The 16673-nt window shown below is 40.0% G+C and overlaps 1 protein-coding gene across 1 annotated transcript in view; it reads right to left on the bottom strand.

The window, feature by feature from the left end:
• Window positions 1-16673, bottom strand: part of QRICH1 (glutamine rich 1) — a 41327-nt gene that overhangs the window by 22523 nt on the left and 2131 nt on the right. Inside the window, exon 2 of the mRNA XM_019633494.1 lies at window positions 8260-8589. Coding sequence (XP_019489039.1) covers window positions 8260-8568 — 309 coding nt within the window. The 5' untranslated portion in view covers window positions 8569-8589. The remainder of the gene's footprint in view (window positions 1-8259; window positions 8590-16673) is intronic.

Raw genomic sequence — 16673 nt, 5'->3', positions numbered from 1 at the left:
GGGGGGGGCAGCCAAGTGGTGCATTGGTTAAGAGTTGGCTTGGGACGGCAGCTCTGAGTAGCAGGACCCCAGTTCAGATCCCACATGAGGGCTAGTGACACTGCACCCTCTATAGCTAAGGTAGTGAACAGCTCGACCTGGAGCTGGGCTGCCATGAGTTGCCAGAGACGGCATAAGCTGCAGCCCCTACTGTAGTGGGCTGCCATGACCTACCATGAGTGGCTGGCAGCCGGCGTGAGCCGCCGTCCAATGGCCGGCAAGCGACTGCCTCACCCGGGAAGAGCACAATGATAATACCAACATGGGCCAGTGAAGCGTCATCCTCCACAACTAGACTGATGAACCAAAGGACAGCAACTTTTCCCTTTCCCCAAATCCCCAGTAAAATCTTAAAAAAAAAAAAAAGGGCAAAAATGGCAAACTGAGAATACTTGTTTATAAATAAATGTTTGGCACTAATGAGAAGAGTAAGAAGAAAACAGCGGCAGTTATTATTTATTTACTGAAGCCTTACTATGTGCCAGGCACTGTGCCTAGGACTTCGTATTTTATGTAATCCTCAAAGTAACTACAACATTTAAATTCTTTTAATTCCAGGATGTAGATAAGGAAATGGACACAAAATGGTTAAGCCACTTGCCTAAGATGACATTATCTAATGTAGCGGAGGCAGACCAAATGCATATCTGTCTACAGGCCAAGTCTGGCTCTTGATTACCTCCTTCCTCACTCTCAGCAATTCTACACTGCAATGGGGGTCAGGGAATGTTCCAGCATGGAGGGAATGTGCGACAGCAAGAAGAAAAACAAGAGGGACAGAGGCTGAGATGACAAATGAGGAAGAGCTGCACTCTGAGCCACTGAAGCCTAGAGATCTTTACTTCTGGCAACAAAAGAAGTGCTAAGAAGTCCCTTTTCCCAAAGCATCCTCTGCTTAGGGAGCCCAGACTGACCAACCAGCCTTATGTGAAGCCTCAGTTCCAGCCCTGTAGAAGGGCAGAGAAGAATAGCAATTCTACAGGTGCTAAGCGAAACCCAACCTCTAGGATTCACCATCAGCGGGCCGTCCTTCTGGCACACATTTAACTCCATGTGAATGCTTTAGGAAGTACCCAACTCAAGAGGGCTCTTGAAAGGGAAGTTGCAAATGCACCCCTCTCACCTAGCTCAGTCAGACCTGGGCCTTTCAGAAACTTGGGCCTTTCCTAGTAGTGTACACACTAAGGCATTTACATGGGAACTCCTCCTTTTGTCTTCAGAAGGTGCCTCCCTATCTTAAACAGACAGAAGCTACTGTGATATTTTGATATAAGCAATATATATTTTGATCTCTGTCTTTGGTTCCCAGCCAGAGCTCCTAAAACCTTAGCAATTTCCTAATAAAGGTGCTAAGAACATCTTGTGTTCTAATGAAGCGACTCTTGGTAGGCCACTGGAAGGGAGCTGGTCACCAGAAAAGCCAAGCCATGATTAGAAGCTTGGTATTTTCAACCTCACCACTCATTCTCTGGAGGGGGAGGAGGGTCTAGAAATTGAGTTATTAATCAATCATACCTACATGATTTAGCCTCCATAAAAATCCCAAAGTAGGGGTTCAAAAGCTTCTGGGTTGAAGAACATATACATGTGCCAGGAGGATGGTGGTGTACCCCAATGTCACGGGGACAGAAGTTTCTGTGCTATTTGTTTTTTGTGTTTTTTTTTAAAGATTTTATTGGGGAATTGGGGAGGGGAACAAAACGCTGGGGAATAGGGGGAAGGAGAACAGACAAGTTGTTGTCCTTTTGTTCTTCAGTCTAGTTGTAGAGGACGTTGCTTCACTGGCCCATGTTGGTATTATCACTGCGCTCCTCCAGGGTGAGGTGGATCGGTTGCCGGCCTCTGGACGGCCACTCACAGCGGCTCTTAGCAGCTCACACCAGCTGCTGGCCGCTCACGCTGGCTGCCGGCCACACATGGTAGCTTAATGACAGCCCACTGCAGCCCCACTGCAGCCTACACCGACGCCAGCGACTCATGGCAGCCCAGCTCCAGGTCGAGCTGCTGCTCACCGTCTTAGCTGTAGAGGGCGTAGCATCACTAGCCCTCATGTGGGATCCAAACCAGGGCCCTACTGCTCAGAGCTGGCATCCCAAGCCAGCTCTTAACCAACGCGCCACTCGGCCAGCCCTATCTATTTCTTTATATGGCTGTTTATCTGTATCCTTCATTATTTATTAAACCAGTAAACGTGTTTACCAGTTCTGTGAGCAGTTCTAGCAAATTATTGAACCCAAGGAGGTATAGTGAGAACCCCAATTTACAGCCAATCAAGTCGGAAGCACAGGTGACAATCTGGGACCTGTGATTGTTGTCTTAAGTGGATGTCAGTCTTATGGGACTGATCCCTCAACTTGTGGGATGTGTAGCTAACTACAAGTAGGTAGTGTCAGAACTGAACTGAAATGTAGGAAAGCCAGCTAGTGCTAGAGAATTGGTCGGTGTGGGAAAAAACCCACACATTTGGTTGTCAGAAATGAGAGTGTGATAGTAGGAAGGAGTAGAGGAACAGTTTAATTCAGACAGCTACTCTTCTAATTAGCCTTTGACATATACCTTCATCTCCCAGCAATTCACTAAAACTGTTCTAAGGATGTAATTACTTTGTCAAATCCAATAATCTATGTGCTGCTTGTAGGCTGGACAAGATGAAGTCACAGGAACAGAGCAAAATGGAGTGATGACAAATGGTTTTAAAAAAGCAATCTAATTTTACCACAATTTTAAAAAAGCAATCTGGAAAACAGCCTCCGCCCTCAAGGTAGGAAATTGTTTAAAAATTTCAAATAACATTAGTATAGATATAATTTCTTATTCTTATCAAGAGTTAGACTGAGGGCCAGCCGAGTGGGGCGTTGGTTAAAAACAGGCTTGGCACTCCAGAGGGCCCCGGTTTAGATCCCACATATGAGGGCCAGTGACACTGCCCTCTACAGCTAAGATGCTGAACAACAGCTCAACCTGGAGCTGGGCTGCTGTGGGTCGCCGGCGACAGCGTAGGCTGCAGCCCCTATGGCAGTGGGTTGCCATGGGCTACCGTACGTAGCCAGCAGCCAGCGTGAGCGGCCAGCAGCCGCAGTGAGTGGCCGTCCAGAAGCCGGTGGCTGATCTGCCTCACCCAGGAAGAGCACAATGATGGTGCCAACTTAGGCCAGTGAAGCAACGTCCTCCACAACTAGACTGAAGAACAAAAAGGACAGCAACTTGTCTGTTCCCCTTCCCCCGATTCCCCAGCGCTGTTCCCATCCCCCAATTCCCCAATAAAAATCTTTAAAAAAAAAAAGTTAGATTGAGACACAATACTATGGGGCAAAGGGTCCTTCCTTTAACATGATTTGAGAAAGTAGGTCTGGCTCAGTGCTATATTTCAATGCATACACATCACCTCTACAGTCTCATACATTCACTCAGTGAACTCCGGTTACATTATTGGCCTTTTAGCTGATTTTCAAAATGCAGGCTCCAACCTGAGGGCTTTCTGACTGAGAATGCTCCTTCCTCAGATAACTACATCTGCCGACTCCCTTTGGTCTTAACAAAAATGTCACCAGTTCATCGAGGCTTACCGTACTTACCCTGGCCACCCCTACTGCCTTTTCTCCTTTGTTTTTATCACTATATAACAAAATTTTTGTTATGTATTATCTATCGCCTCCCAGCTATAATGTATGCTCCACTAAGTCAAGGAGCTTTCTGTCTTGTTCACTGCTATGCTCAAGCATCTAGCAAAGAAAGAGCTTTACATGTCAATAATCATTGTCCTCTACCTACCAGTTCAAAGAAAAACATTCCCAAGCAACACTTTGGTTTTTAATAACAAAAGTAGTTCTTATTTAATAAAGAAATTCAAGCTCTCCTCCTTAGCACCCCACTGCCCAGTCCAATTACTGTTTTGGGCTTTGCTACTATACAAGGACCATTACACATTGTACATATAGCTAACCAATGATACTAATTTTGACACTCAAGGATCTGTTAAACACCCTATCCAGTCAATATGCATAGGTCTACCTTATTCTTCTGCCAACAGAGGACAAGATGCTACAATTGTAGCATTATTTGCCACTTGCCTTACTGAAAGGGTAACTTGTTTTCAATGTTACCACTATAAGCAATGTAGCAGTGAATCTCCTTATATACACATATATCTGTGACCACAAATGCAAGGCCAAAGGTATGCACTTAAAACACTTGACAAGTATTGCCAAATTCACTTCCAAGAAAGTTACATTATTATGCTCTCATATCCCTGCTACCCTAGATGAAATCTTTATAAATGTTTTTCTATCTAATAAATATGGTATTTTGCTTTAAAAACGTATACTTCCATAATCACTAGTAGCACAAAGCATCTTTTGATATGCCTGTTAGTACCACCTGTATTTCTTCTTCTATGAACTGTCTACTTATATCCTTTGTTCATTTTTCTACTTGATTTTTTTTTCTAGTTTGTAAGAGTTCTTTATGTATTAGAAACACTCGTTAGGAGCACAGGCTCAAGTTCAAACAGAGTGGGTGCAAATGCTAGCTATCAGAATATGACACCTCCCTGTGCCTCATGTGCTCTTAGTTCCAAAAATTATACTTTAAAGCAGTATATACAGACCTATAAAAAAAGATCAAGAAACCAACAGGTGTGTACAATAATTCTGTAACTGCTGTGCCTATATTTGAGTCTGATGTCACTAAGGAAAGGTTTTTCAAAGTTTTATATAAAATTGTGCTTTTAGCCATGTTTTTATTAATATTATCTGACAATTTGATAGCTTTAGATTTAGTAACACTCAATTTTCATTTAAGTAACATTAGTTAACATCAATTTTTAAAATTTAAATTAAATCTACAAAGCCAACTTTTAGAAAAATTAAATCTCATTTGGCTTAAGCCAGTTATTAATGAAAATATATTTCCCTTAAGAGTTTTTAAAATTTATGAAAAAAAAGATTAGTCTCACAAAAGATATGCTAGGTCCGGCCCAGTTGCTCGTTGGTTAAGAGTTGGCTTGGGAGCGCGAGCTCCAAGCAGCAGGGCAACCGGTTCAGATCCCACATGAGGGCCAGTGATGCTGCACCCTCTATAGCTAAGATGGTGAACAAGAGCTCAACCTGGAGCTGGGCTGCCAGGAGTCACCGGCGACGGCGTAGGCTGCAGTGGAGCTGCAGTGGGCTCCTGTAAGCTACAGTGAGAGGCGGGCAGCTGAGGTGAGCTGCCAAGAGCCGCCGTGAGCAGCTGTCCAGTGACGGGCAACTGATCTGCCTCACCCGGGAAGAGCACAATGATAATACCAACATGGGCCAGTGTAGCAACGTCCTCCACAGCTAGACTGAAAAACAAAAGGACAGCAACTTGTCTGTTCACCTTCCCCGATTCCCCAACGCTATTCCCCTCCCCAAATTCCCTAATAAAATCTTTAAAAAAAAGATAAGCTAGGCTTAACTACCCTTTGACCCAAAGCTTGGCTAAAAGCTTTTTAATTTTAAATAGAAGGGAAAAAAATTACACTAGTACATACAAGTATTGGGTGGTTGGAAAAGTCATGATGTATTTCTTCTATGTTTTTTGTTGCAAAACTGCATCATGACTTTTCCAACTACCCAATATATATACCACAAACCGTATCTCAGCAACTTGTATGGTAGAAATTTGTGATAAGATTTTTAGGACTACTTGACAAAAAAAAACAAAAAAACATTAAAAAACCCCTCAAGTAATAAATTTTTTTTAAAAGGAAAAAAATGAGGTTTCCTCTGCCTACACTAATAACTTGAATTAAAATTGATAACCTGTGTGAAGGGAAATCACACACAAAAAGTAGCCTAACAAGTTGGCCAAAATGTAGATCCACAGAAAAACGTGATTCTTATCAAAAGAGCACTGATAATTATTATTGAATTATTATATCTCTAACTTGCCGATTAAGTTAATGTTCCATGAGCAGTAAATATAATTTTTATGTAGGGGTTCCCTGAGACCTGAAAATTATTTCAAGGATTCCCTCAGGGTAAAAAAGACTAGGAAAAGCTATCTCAGAGTTTACTTTCTTCTTTAGGAATGCTTTCCACAATCTAAAATTACAAAAATTTTCAATACTGTCTTTTAATGGTTTTATTGTTTTGATTTTATCTGAACTCTTTAACCCATATATATCGTATCTGTATTCTGAGAAATATCTGACTTTATTTCCAAAAGAAGAGCAGATTGCTTTACTCCACTAACTGGAGTATATCCTTTCCATACCAATCAGCAGCATCGCCTTTATCCTGTACCTCACATTTACTCACAATGTATGCAGTCACGTGTGTGTCCTTTGTCAACTTCGAAGCCATGGTCTGAGGCTGCCCCAGGGACCCTTCTGGCTCTTTCTATTCTTCACTTCTCAGCTTAGGACACCCTAAGAACAGCTCTACCTCCCCTAAAAGTTCTCTCCTCACCCATTTCTATCTGCTTCCTCTCTTTTAGTAATTTCTCAGATTTAATGTTTTTTGTTTTGTTTTGTTTTGTTTTTAAGATTTTATTGGGGATTTGGGGGAGGGGAACAGACAAGTTGCTGTTTTTTTGTTCTTCAGTCTAGTTGTATAGGATTTTGCTTCACTGGCCCAAGCTGGCACCATCATCGCACTCTTCCCAGGCGAGGCAGATCAGTCGCCAGCCTCTGAATGGCCGCTCACAGCGGCTGCTGGCCACTCACGCTGGCTGCCAGCTACACACGATAGCTTATGGCAGCCCACTGCAGCAGGGGGTGCAGCCTATGCCATCACTGGCGACCCATGGCAGCCCAGCCCCAGGTCGAGCTGCCGTTCACCATCTTAGCTGCAGACGGCAGTGTCACTGACCCTCATATGTGGGATCTCAACCAGGGCTCTCTGGCGTCCCAAGCCAGCTCTTAACCAACGCACCACTCAGCCGGCCCTTTTTTTGTTTTTATGGCATTTGTTTTTTCCAGCACATCTAGTATCTATTTAGTCACACAGAATGGGGAAAATACGTGTTCTTATGAGTCCACCATATTAAACCTATCTCATGAATTTATATTTACATTTCTTCTTTTATTTACAAGGGGTTTATGGAAGATGATGTTAATAAGTGATCTCAATCAGCCATCTTGAACATAAAGTCTCAAACACTTTAAACTCAAATCCCAAACCATCATAATTTTATGAAAAAGGAGGTCCAAGCTGTAAAATAACAGCAGAATAATTTCTTGAACCAAAAAGTCAGCCTTCTCTTATCTACCTTTCAAGGACAGGAATAAACCACTGCATCCCCATGTCCCAGATGCTTTCTTATCTATTATCTTATTCAGTCTCACTAAATAGTATTATCCCTATTTGATAGATTTAAAACTAGGGCTAAAAAAAGATTAGGATCGTGTCAACAAATAAGAGGGCAAGTCAAATTTAAACTCAGAGCCATGTTCTTCCCATATGCCTACCCGCACTCCCAAGGAGCAAAGGGACTACCTTTATTTATCAGACACAGCTCTCCACCATGTTCCACCCCCTTTCCTATTTATTCGCTTGGTGCAAAGCGCACTGAGGGCAAAATGAAATGCAACCACAATAGACAGTAGCAATAAAACAGAATTTGTAACTGGAGGAGATTATTAGTTTCACATTAGGACCCCTACAGAGGAAAACTTTTACCAGGTCAGCAAATGTATTAGTTTCTCCTCTTTCAGTAAGCTTATTATCAATTAGCATTATTCTTGAGGCTTATAAATAGCAAATGCAGACCTAAAAATCTACAGGTGACCTGAATCATGGAACCATACAATTAAATGAAGATCACTAAAATGTATCAACCTTCCCATTTTAAAACAAGCTCCAAATGTCATGCGTTTTAGTAATGAACCAAGACGAACCCTGTGTTCTTCATTTGCTCAGGGTGACAGGCAGAAGGGAAGCTTCAGTCACATGTAGCTGTGTCACATCCAAATCCAGTCCCAGAAGACCTCTAATTTCTATACTGTTCAATTCTCCAAAGCAAATGACAATATCTGTGGTCTTTTCAGTTTACAGTGGTTATAAATATTTTTAGTTTGCATTAACTATGAAATATGAAAACCTTTGTGTTAAACAAAATGTTTTTAAAAAACCAGTTATTCCCCCTAGCGAAAATAACCTCTGGCATCTGTATATAGATGTGATGCTCCTACTAACCAAAACTGTGATGGCAAATAAAGTCTTTTAAATAGAATGCACCTCAACATTTCCCCTTTACCTGAACCTGCTGTGGCTGTTGAACCTGGATCTGCTGTTCTTGCTGGGCTTGTGGCTGAACACTGGTGGTGACTGGACAGGCAAGTTCAAGCAAAGACCCGGCCACTTCGGTGCTGTCTGTGTAAATGCAGTTCCCACCCTGTTGGTAGACCATGGTAGTGGTAGCTGTCTGCTGGAACTCCTGAAGGGCTTCTGGCCCCTTAGAGGCTAGTGAGTCCAGAAATTCCTTCATCCTGTGTTGCGGGACAGACCGCGCCTTCACTCGGATGTACTCTTCAAAGGAGATGGTGTTCTCCAGAGAATTATTCATATTGTAGAGTCCTTAGGGTTCCTAGTAATAAAATAAATGGCCAGAAGTCAAAATTATGCTCTTGTTTTTATACCTTGAAATGCACTGGGCAATCACTCTTGCATCAGAGTGAAAATATTCAGGGTGGCTGTATATATCTGGAATCCAAAGTAAAGTTTTATTATACCACCTTACTTTTTCAGTTAATGGCATCTGAAAAATATTTTTATAAACATTTCATAAATCAAACTCACACTGAAGACAAAAAACAAAAGCATGCGTCACAGTAGATGAAACAGGCCAAAACCACACTCTCCACCCAGCACTAGGCCAACCCGTCTTTTCTGCAGAGCCAAGCACTGGACAATAAATCCCATGCAAAACTGCTCTATGACCATCACAGAAAGGACTACCAAGGAAGCTAGAGATTCCTACTGACATGTTCTATTTCCACTGCCAACTATGTCCTACAGTGAAGGGACAGGTATACCATCTAGCTGTGACAAGACCCAAGAGACGGGATGTGTTCTTCACCTCCCTTTGTGACCACCTAAAATCCCATTTTTCCATATACTTCTCATATTCTTTTGTAACATAGCTTACTGGTTAAGAGCATGGATTTTGGAGCCAGACCGACTGGGTTCAAATACTAGTTCAATCTCTCCTTAGCTGTGTAATCCTGGACAAGTCAGTTAACCTTTGTTTTTTTGTCTACAAAACGAGGATAAAATAGCATTACCTCACAAAGTTTACATGAGGATTAAAAATATGTAAAGCACTTTAAAAAGTACCTGACACATACAGAGCGCTACATAAGTATTAATGTTATTAAAATAAGTGGGGAGGGAATTCAATAGTGCCTTAAATAACTAAGTCACTACTAAAATTAAAAAACCAATTCTACAAGTTTTCCATCAGGGTATTTACCTTAACAATTAACCTAAAGGGCTGGATGGCAACTCTCAATTACCAGGGACAACCATGCAATCTATCCACGGACGGTTGAGCGCTCTGCCACTGCTGCCGCTTTCATACCATTCTTTCCTGATCAGTACCACCTCCAGAACAAAAGCAGCAGCAGGGTATGAGAGTAATACAAACCAAGTGAACCTTTTTGCCAAAAGGACTCTCAGCCAATCTCAAATGTCTGGAAAAGTGATTTGTTTCCTTGAGCCGTCAGGCTAGAAATATCAATCTCTCTTTCACTGCCCACATGTTCTGCCTTATGTTACAGATACAAGGTGTGTGTGTATCTCATCTCTTCTACCTGGCAGACAAGACTGTGTCCTGGTCCTCTCTGAATAGCTGACACATGGTAGGCTTCATTGCATTTGGAGTTCAATGTGGAACAAGAATTATGACTCTTTGTTTCTGGAACATCTCTATATAACTTACAACCGTAAATGCTGTTTTTCCCTAGTAGACAGTTAGTATATACCTTGGAAAAAAACCCACGGCAAGAGACCCAAAGAAAAAATATGCTTCTTACTGACACGGGCAATATTTCTGTGGGGTGTTATGTAAGCATACAAATTATATTCGGGTGCTTTCAAACAGAATAGACCCAGCAATGTATCTTTTCTAATGATATACATAATATTGGGTTGTCGGAAAAGTCATTGACGCATTTTTGCAAAAAACAGAAAAAATACGTCATTACTTTTCCGACAACCCAATATATTATAAAATAGATTTCTCCATAAATAAAGAACAACAAATACACCTCATCCTGTCTAAAATCAAAATTCCTAGGCCACTACTCTCTGGAGAGCCTCCACTTCTCAGGAAACCCAATGGAGTGCAGGTCAAGGGGGTGCAAGGTGAAGCTGCTGCTGCTGACCTCTTATCAAATTTAATTTTTTTAAAAAACTTTTATGGGGCCGGCCGAGTGGCGCGATGGTTAAGAACTCGCTTGGGATGCCAGAGGGCCCCGGTTCGGATCCCACATATGAGGGCCAGTGACACTGCCCTCCACAGCTGAGATGCTGAACAACAGCTCAACCTGGAGCTGGGCTGCCATGAGTCGCCGGCAACAGCGTAGGCTGCAGTCCCTGCGGCAGTGGATTGCCATGGGCTACCGTGTGTAGCCAGCAGCCAGCGTGAGCGGCCAGCAGCCGCAGTGAGCGGCCGTCCAGAAGCCGGCGACTGATCTGCCTCGCCAGAGAAGAGCGCAATGATGGTGCCAACTTGGGCCAGTGAAGCAACATTCTCCACAACTAGATTGAAGAACAAAACGACAGCAACTTGTCTGTTCCCCTTTCCCCAATTCCCCAGCGCTGTTCCCATCCCCCCAATTCCCCAATAAAAATCTTTAAAAAAAAAAAAAAGAAAAAAAAAACCTTTTATGGGTTTATTTGAGCCAAACTGACAAGATATGCTGGGGAGCAAGACAGCAAATGCTCCTGAAATTTACTTCTTGTCTGTACCTTTCTCACCTCTCTTCTGACCATCTCCCTTGCCCAGCATTTCCTTCTCTGCAGGGGCTTTCAGTTATCTTCTCTCATTGTAGAAAATTAGGAGGTCTGCTGTGAGACTTCAAAATTAAGCTATCAATCAAGGCCATGCACCCTATCCTTTGTTACATATTCAGAGCAGGCCGCTCCACTGTAGGTGATTCACAACTCACTACATAGGCATAGCACGTGTCAAAGCTTCCCTTTGATAAGAACATGAGGACTGGAATGCCCTTAAGAAGGTACCTCTCAAAATATAGACTTTAACAACATTACAAAGTTCACAACATGTGACTCTTAATACCTAATTACATATACCCTTCTGCTTAAAAGGGAACAAAGGAGAGATTATATGAACAGCAATTAACCAGTTCTCTACCATGCTGGTACATATTTCAGTTTTTTTACCTCCATTATAAAAGAACAGCAGAAGTCAACTGAAATTTATTTTCTTTAAAAATTAGTTGCATTCCTATAAAATATTGAGACTATGAATTTTGAAGATTGTCTGTGCTAGAATCAGAGCTACTATGTCAAAACAATTTTCTAAAAAAGTATAGAGAATGCAGCAAAAACTCTGTCTCAAATCTGCAAGAAGATCAATATGAGCAAGCGCAAATACAAAGAAACTCTGCAAGTTCAGTTTATAGAACCAGAAAACCTTCATACAAATACTGCTTGGTAAAGGCACTCCTAGAATCTTCCTAGTCACTTTATTTCCTTTCACTTTTTCAAGTTTCAGAAATTCCAGAAGCTTAAGCCTCATATGAAGTCTGATATTAAGTATAAAGAAGAATTGCACCAATTTTTCTTCCTAGAAACAAGCTTTCTTCAGTTTTCCGTGTAGAATTCCACCTAGTTTTTAGTTTTCTGTGGGGAAAGTTTTGTTGAACTTCCTAAGAAAAAAATATTCAAGTAGTATAGGAATATAAAAAATGAAAAGTAAAAACAGCTACATATGCTTTGACCCCAATTCTTGATCTACTCATTTTAAATAATCACTGATCTGTCCTTTAGAAAAGGTTAAGTTTAAGTCATTTAAATCAACTGCCTCTCACCAACCTCTATCAATCACATTTTTATTTTTCCCATGATCACTTTCTATCACTTTCTAAATCTCTATTTGTGGACTCATTAATTTTAGAGTATCTCTAGACTTTCCACTATGTAACACAAAGAAATCAAAGTTCCATGTCCTTTATTTTTGACAATCATTTAGCTAAGCGGGTATAATTTCTGTTTAACAAATCTTTTGGTTTTAGAAAACAGTATTTCATATCAAATCAAACTCAGAACTTGTTTTTAAATCAAGGTTCAAAAGATGATAAAAGCCATTCTGGTCCAAACAAATCCTGTCAGTAATTTCTAGAATATGACCTTCAAAAAGTCACTACAAGAAACTCTAATCTAAATTTAAATTTATTCCCTGAGCATAAGGACAAATAAGATGGATATTCAGCTCTCAAGAAGAATGGAATAAAACCTTAGAACCTTAGAAAAGTATTTGCTATAAAGTCTCAAAGTTCATTCTTTAAGCTTTTAACAAAAAAAAAGACCAACAGCTTGAAGTAGAAAAAATTCTATAAAACTTAGAAAATGTTGATAAAAGTTTCATATGCAGATGTTCATAATATTCTTCTCTATTTTTATGAAAATATTTCAATTATTCTATGATAAAAACATCTTTTGGTTAGTAGCTAGCCACGTGTTTTAAGTAGTTTAGACTCCAAAGTATAAAACCCTCTGCAGTATTCCATGATTAAAGCCTACTGTTGTTGGGGCTTCAAGTAGAAGCCATTTGCTTCCAAATACTTTTTTTGTCACTAAGTCCCCAGGAGGTTCTTCACTGACTGTACAAGTCCACAGAATCGTTTGAGAACCACAAAATCAGAGGAAGCTAAAAAATATTAATAATGGACTCAATGGCAAATTTTTAAAAATGGAAAAGGCTAATTTCAAAGAACATTTCAATGTGTCCATTTATACAGACTAAAACACACATGGCTTCATGTCTTGTCCTTTTAACCGGCTCACTTGGCACTATCAACCAGACTGACACATCCCAGTAATGAAAGTATACTAAGCAAGCATTTGACCTGACACAAAGTACTGCTTAAAAGGGGGGGGGGGGGGAAGCTTCAGAAATATATTGAAATATTTTAGACTAGTTAGTGAGTAAAGAAAATTTAAACAAATTCTCAACAGTGGTGATAGCTTCTTCTTTTGTTTTTATGTTCAGAAACAGTCCCCTCTACCATAAGATCAGGTCATTATCCATTTCCAATCTTTTTTAATTTACAGCATTTTTTATATAATGCTTTGATCCATTTTGAATTTACTTTGCATAGTGTAAGGTAAACGCTTAATTTTATTTTTTCCAAAGACCAAACAACTTGTCCCTTTATCATTTATTATTGAAATTACTTTGCCCACTAACTTGAACACCACTGTCATTGCATTCCAAATTCCTATAAAGGTCTGCTTCTAAGCTTTTAGTGTGATTCCACAGATCTTTTTATAACACAGTAGCTTTAAAAAAAAAAAAAACAAAATGTTAGTACCTGGAAGGTAGTTGTTTTAAAAAAGAAAACAAGTTGGTTTTAAAAAAAAAATGTAATGACACAGAAGCACACTATGTGTGAAAATGAAGCCAACACAATTCTATTTATATATTCCAGTATTGTTTAATTATATGCATAAGAAAAAAAGCTGGCAAAAAAATGCATCTAAATGCTAACAGTAGTTTTGACTGGGTGGTGGAATCACAGAGGACTTCAATTTCTTCTTGTTTAATACTCTCCTGTATTTTCTACAATTTATATTAAACAAGAAAAAAATCATAAAAAGCAATCATTTTTGCACAGTGGTTATAATGCAATAACAGTAACAGACATACAAACAATTCTAGTTGATCACAGTATGACTTTTCCTTCAAAACCTGAAACTCTTAAAGACAAAACCAGAAGCACTAGAAGCTTGCATAATAACGAAGATTGTTAACTTCAAGAAGCTGCTCACAAGACACACAAGGCTAAACCTTGATAATAAAGAGAAATGGATAAACTTAATGAAACCCCCAAAGAAACAAGATTTTAATTAGCTCCACATCAAAGACTTAGTAAGGAGCAGTAAATATTAAAGTACTTATGAAAAACATGAAACCGAAGGGATAGTTGAATACTCCCAATTTCTGGGAGTCAGAAATGGGAAAACACTCTGGGGCTCAATGGGGTGGGGGAAGTCTGTAAATAAGCATTTGCTTCTGAATACTTTTAAGTACAGCTGCTTTGCAAAACAATACAGACAAATCAGCTCCACATCAACAGACCCAAGACATTTTCTCTTGTATGCATACCTTGATCACTAGTATTTCTCCTGTACTTTCTTTTATTGGCGCTTAGCATAGTGCCTGACACAGAGCAGGCCCTCATATATCATTATTTTATCACCAGAACACAAGATGGTACCATGGACAAAGGTTACTTCAAAGCAGCAATCTATTACATTTATATTGGTCTGTTTGCTTCTTTCTTTTCTTCTATTTAGGTACCAAGGAAAGACTTAGGTACTCACCGGAATTATCCTTTCTTGGACCCCTCAAATCTGATACCTCTTCCTGGCTCCCCATGAAGCTCTGCAGAGTGGTCTTGAATATGTGATGGACTAACTACTGGGAGCTGCCTCAAGGCCCTGCCTCTTCCTGTTTACCCACCAGTCAAGCTCTTGGGCCCCTCTCAAGGCTCACGTCTACTCTAGCAATGGCTCCTCACAGCCTCGGAAACCTAGTTTGTAGAACACATTCACATGAAAAAAAATCAATTTCCATTTTAAGGAGTTACGTAATTAACATAAAGAGTCATTTCAAAGAAGCAAATTTGGAGACATATTTCTACTCTTAAAGATATTAACCCACTACAGGGTTTGTGACAGAAATTATCCCATTGGGCAATTCATCCGCCCTGTGCCTCTACCAGAGGAGTCCCTCATTTAGGGACATTTTCATTATGGTTCTATTTTTGGACAACACACTTTCAACCAGGAACTTAAATTCACATTCCTACCAAAGATTGATGTCGTGTAAATTGGCACAGCCACTTGCAACATCTAGTGAAGTTGAAAATATCCATCCATTCCATACGACCCAGCAATTCTACCCCTATTTGTATATGACACACACATGTATACAAAGGTACTTTATACTAGAATGTTCATAGTAGCATTGTTAATAATGGCCCCCAAATGGAAGGAATCTAGGTGTCTATCAATAGAATGGATAAGTTGTGGTATATCCATCCAGCAGAACACTATACAGAAAGAGGAATGAATGAACTACAGCTGCCCACAAGGTGGATGAATTTCAAACACAATGCTATAAAAAAAGGAAGACACAAAATACAGCATGATTCCATTTATATAAATTTCTAAAGCAAACAAAACCATGTTGATGAAGGACACAAGGTGGTACAAGTGAAATGAAAAACAAAGAACATGATTATCACAGAGGTCAGAAAAGTAACTGTCTCTAGGCATTGAGAAGCTGTAACCAGGAAGGGAACCACGAAAGGTTCAGTTCAGAGATGCTGGCATTGTTCTATTTCTTGAAGATGTGAAAGATACATAGTGGTTCACTTTATAATTTTTCGCTAAATTGTATCCAGATCATCTGAATTTATATAGGTATTTCACAAATTTTTTAAAGGAAAAAGAGCTTGCTGACACAGCCCACCAGCTCTACCTATAGTGTCAGACCAAAGGACAATTCTTTCCCCCCTTTCAGCAAAGCAAGAGGTTAATCTATCATTTCTTCATGCAGCCACAATCAGAAATCACAATCCAATATGACAATTAGGAAAAAAATATATGAAGCATTTAAGTGAAGGCTGGAGAGGACATAAAACATATGTAACAAAATGCAGGGCAACGAAATACAAAGTAACAGAAAACAACAGGTGTTCATGTACACCTCAGATCTAAGACTGAGAAATGAAAAAGACCATTAGAGATAAAGGGTGACCATTTAAAATGTAGACAAAGCAAGAAACATGGCACATCAAGGACAACTCACAACTGATTAAAGAAGGCATGCAAGCTTGAAGGAAGAAATTCCTGATACTGAAGATGTCATAATGGAGGACAGCCACACCCAAGAGCCGCTGACTTTGGTTACCTTTTTGGAGCAATTCAAATTTACAAACTTCAACCACTACTTAATCTTTTGTTTGAAATGGCAACATAAGCTGGAAAGGGGATGTGGAAAGGCAGAGGTTCATGGAGCGGTACACAAATTACTCATCAGAGGACTGGAAGTAGGACATCTTCTAATAGGTAAATTTAGTTAATGAGCTTACAAAAAAACATTATCTGCAAACACCGGTTTAGAAGGTATACCTCACACTTATTAGCTAAAAACAAAGGTATTCCAGAAAATAAGGCCTAAGAGATAACATGAAAATTTTAAGCGTATCCTAGATAAACTTGACTGCTTTTCTTTGAACCATTCAGGTCCTTAGGAAAGCTGATGCCTTGTCATGCTACAAACCTAAAATCTGCACTGACTTATATTTTGAGAAAACTGTTCAAGCAGCAACTGTGGCTGGATTCAAAGATGTAGGTCTCCCACATCTTCAATTTTCCAGCACCTAGTAGTTTCTGGCAGACAGCACCCAGAATGAT

This window comes from Hipposideros armiger, unplaced genomic scaffold (assembly GCF_001890085.2).
Source record: "Hipposideros armiger isolate ML-2016 unplaced genomic scaffold, ASM189008v1 scaffold_18, whole genome shotgun sequence".
Lineage (NCBI taxonomy): Eukaryota > Metazoa > Chordata > Mammalia > Chiroptera > Hipposideridae > Hipposideros > Hipposideros armiger.
Note: the sequence above shows the minus strand (reverse complement) of the source record. Positions and strands in the feature narration are given on the sequence as shown.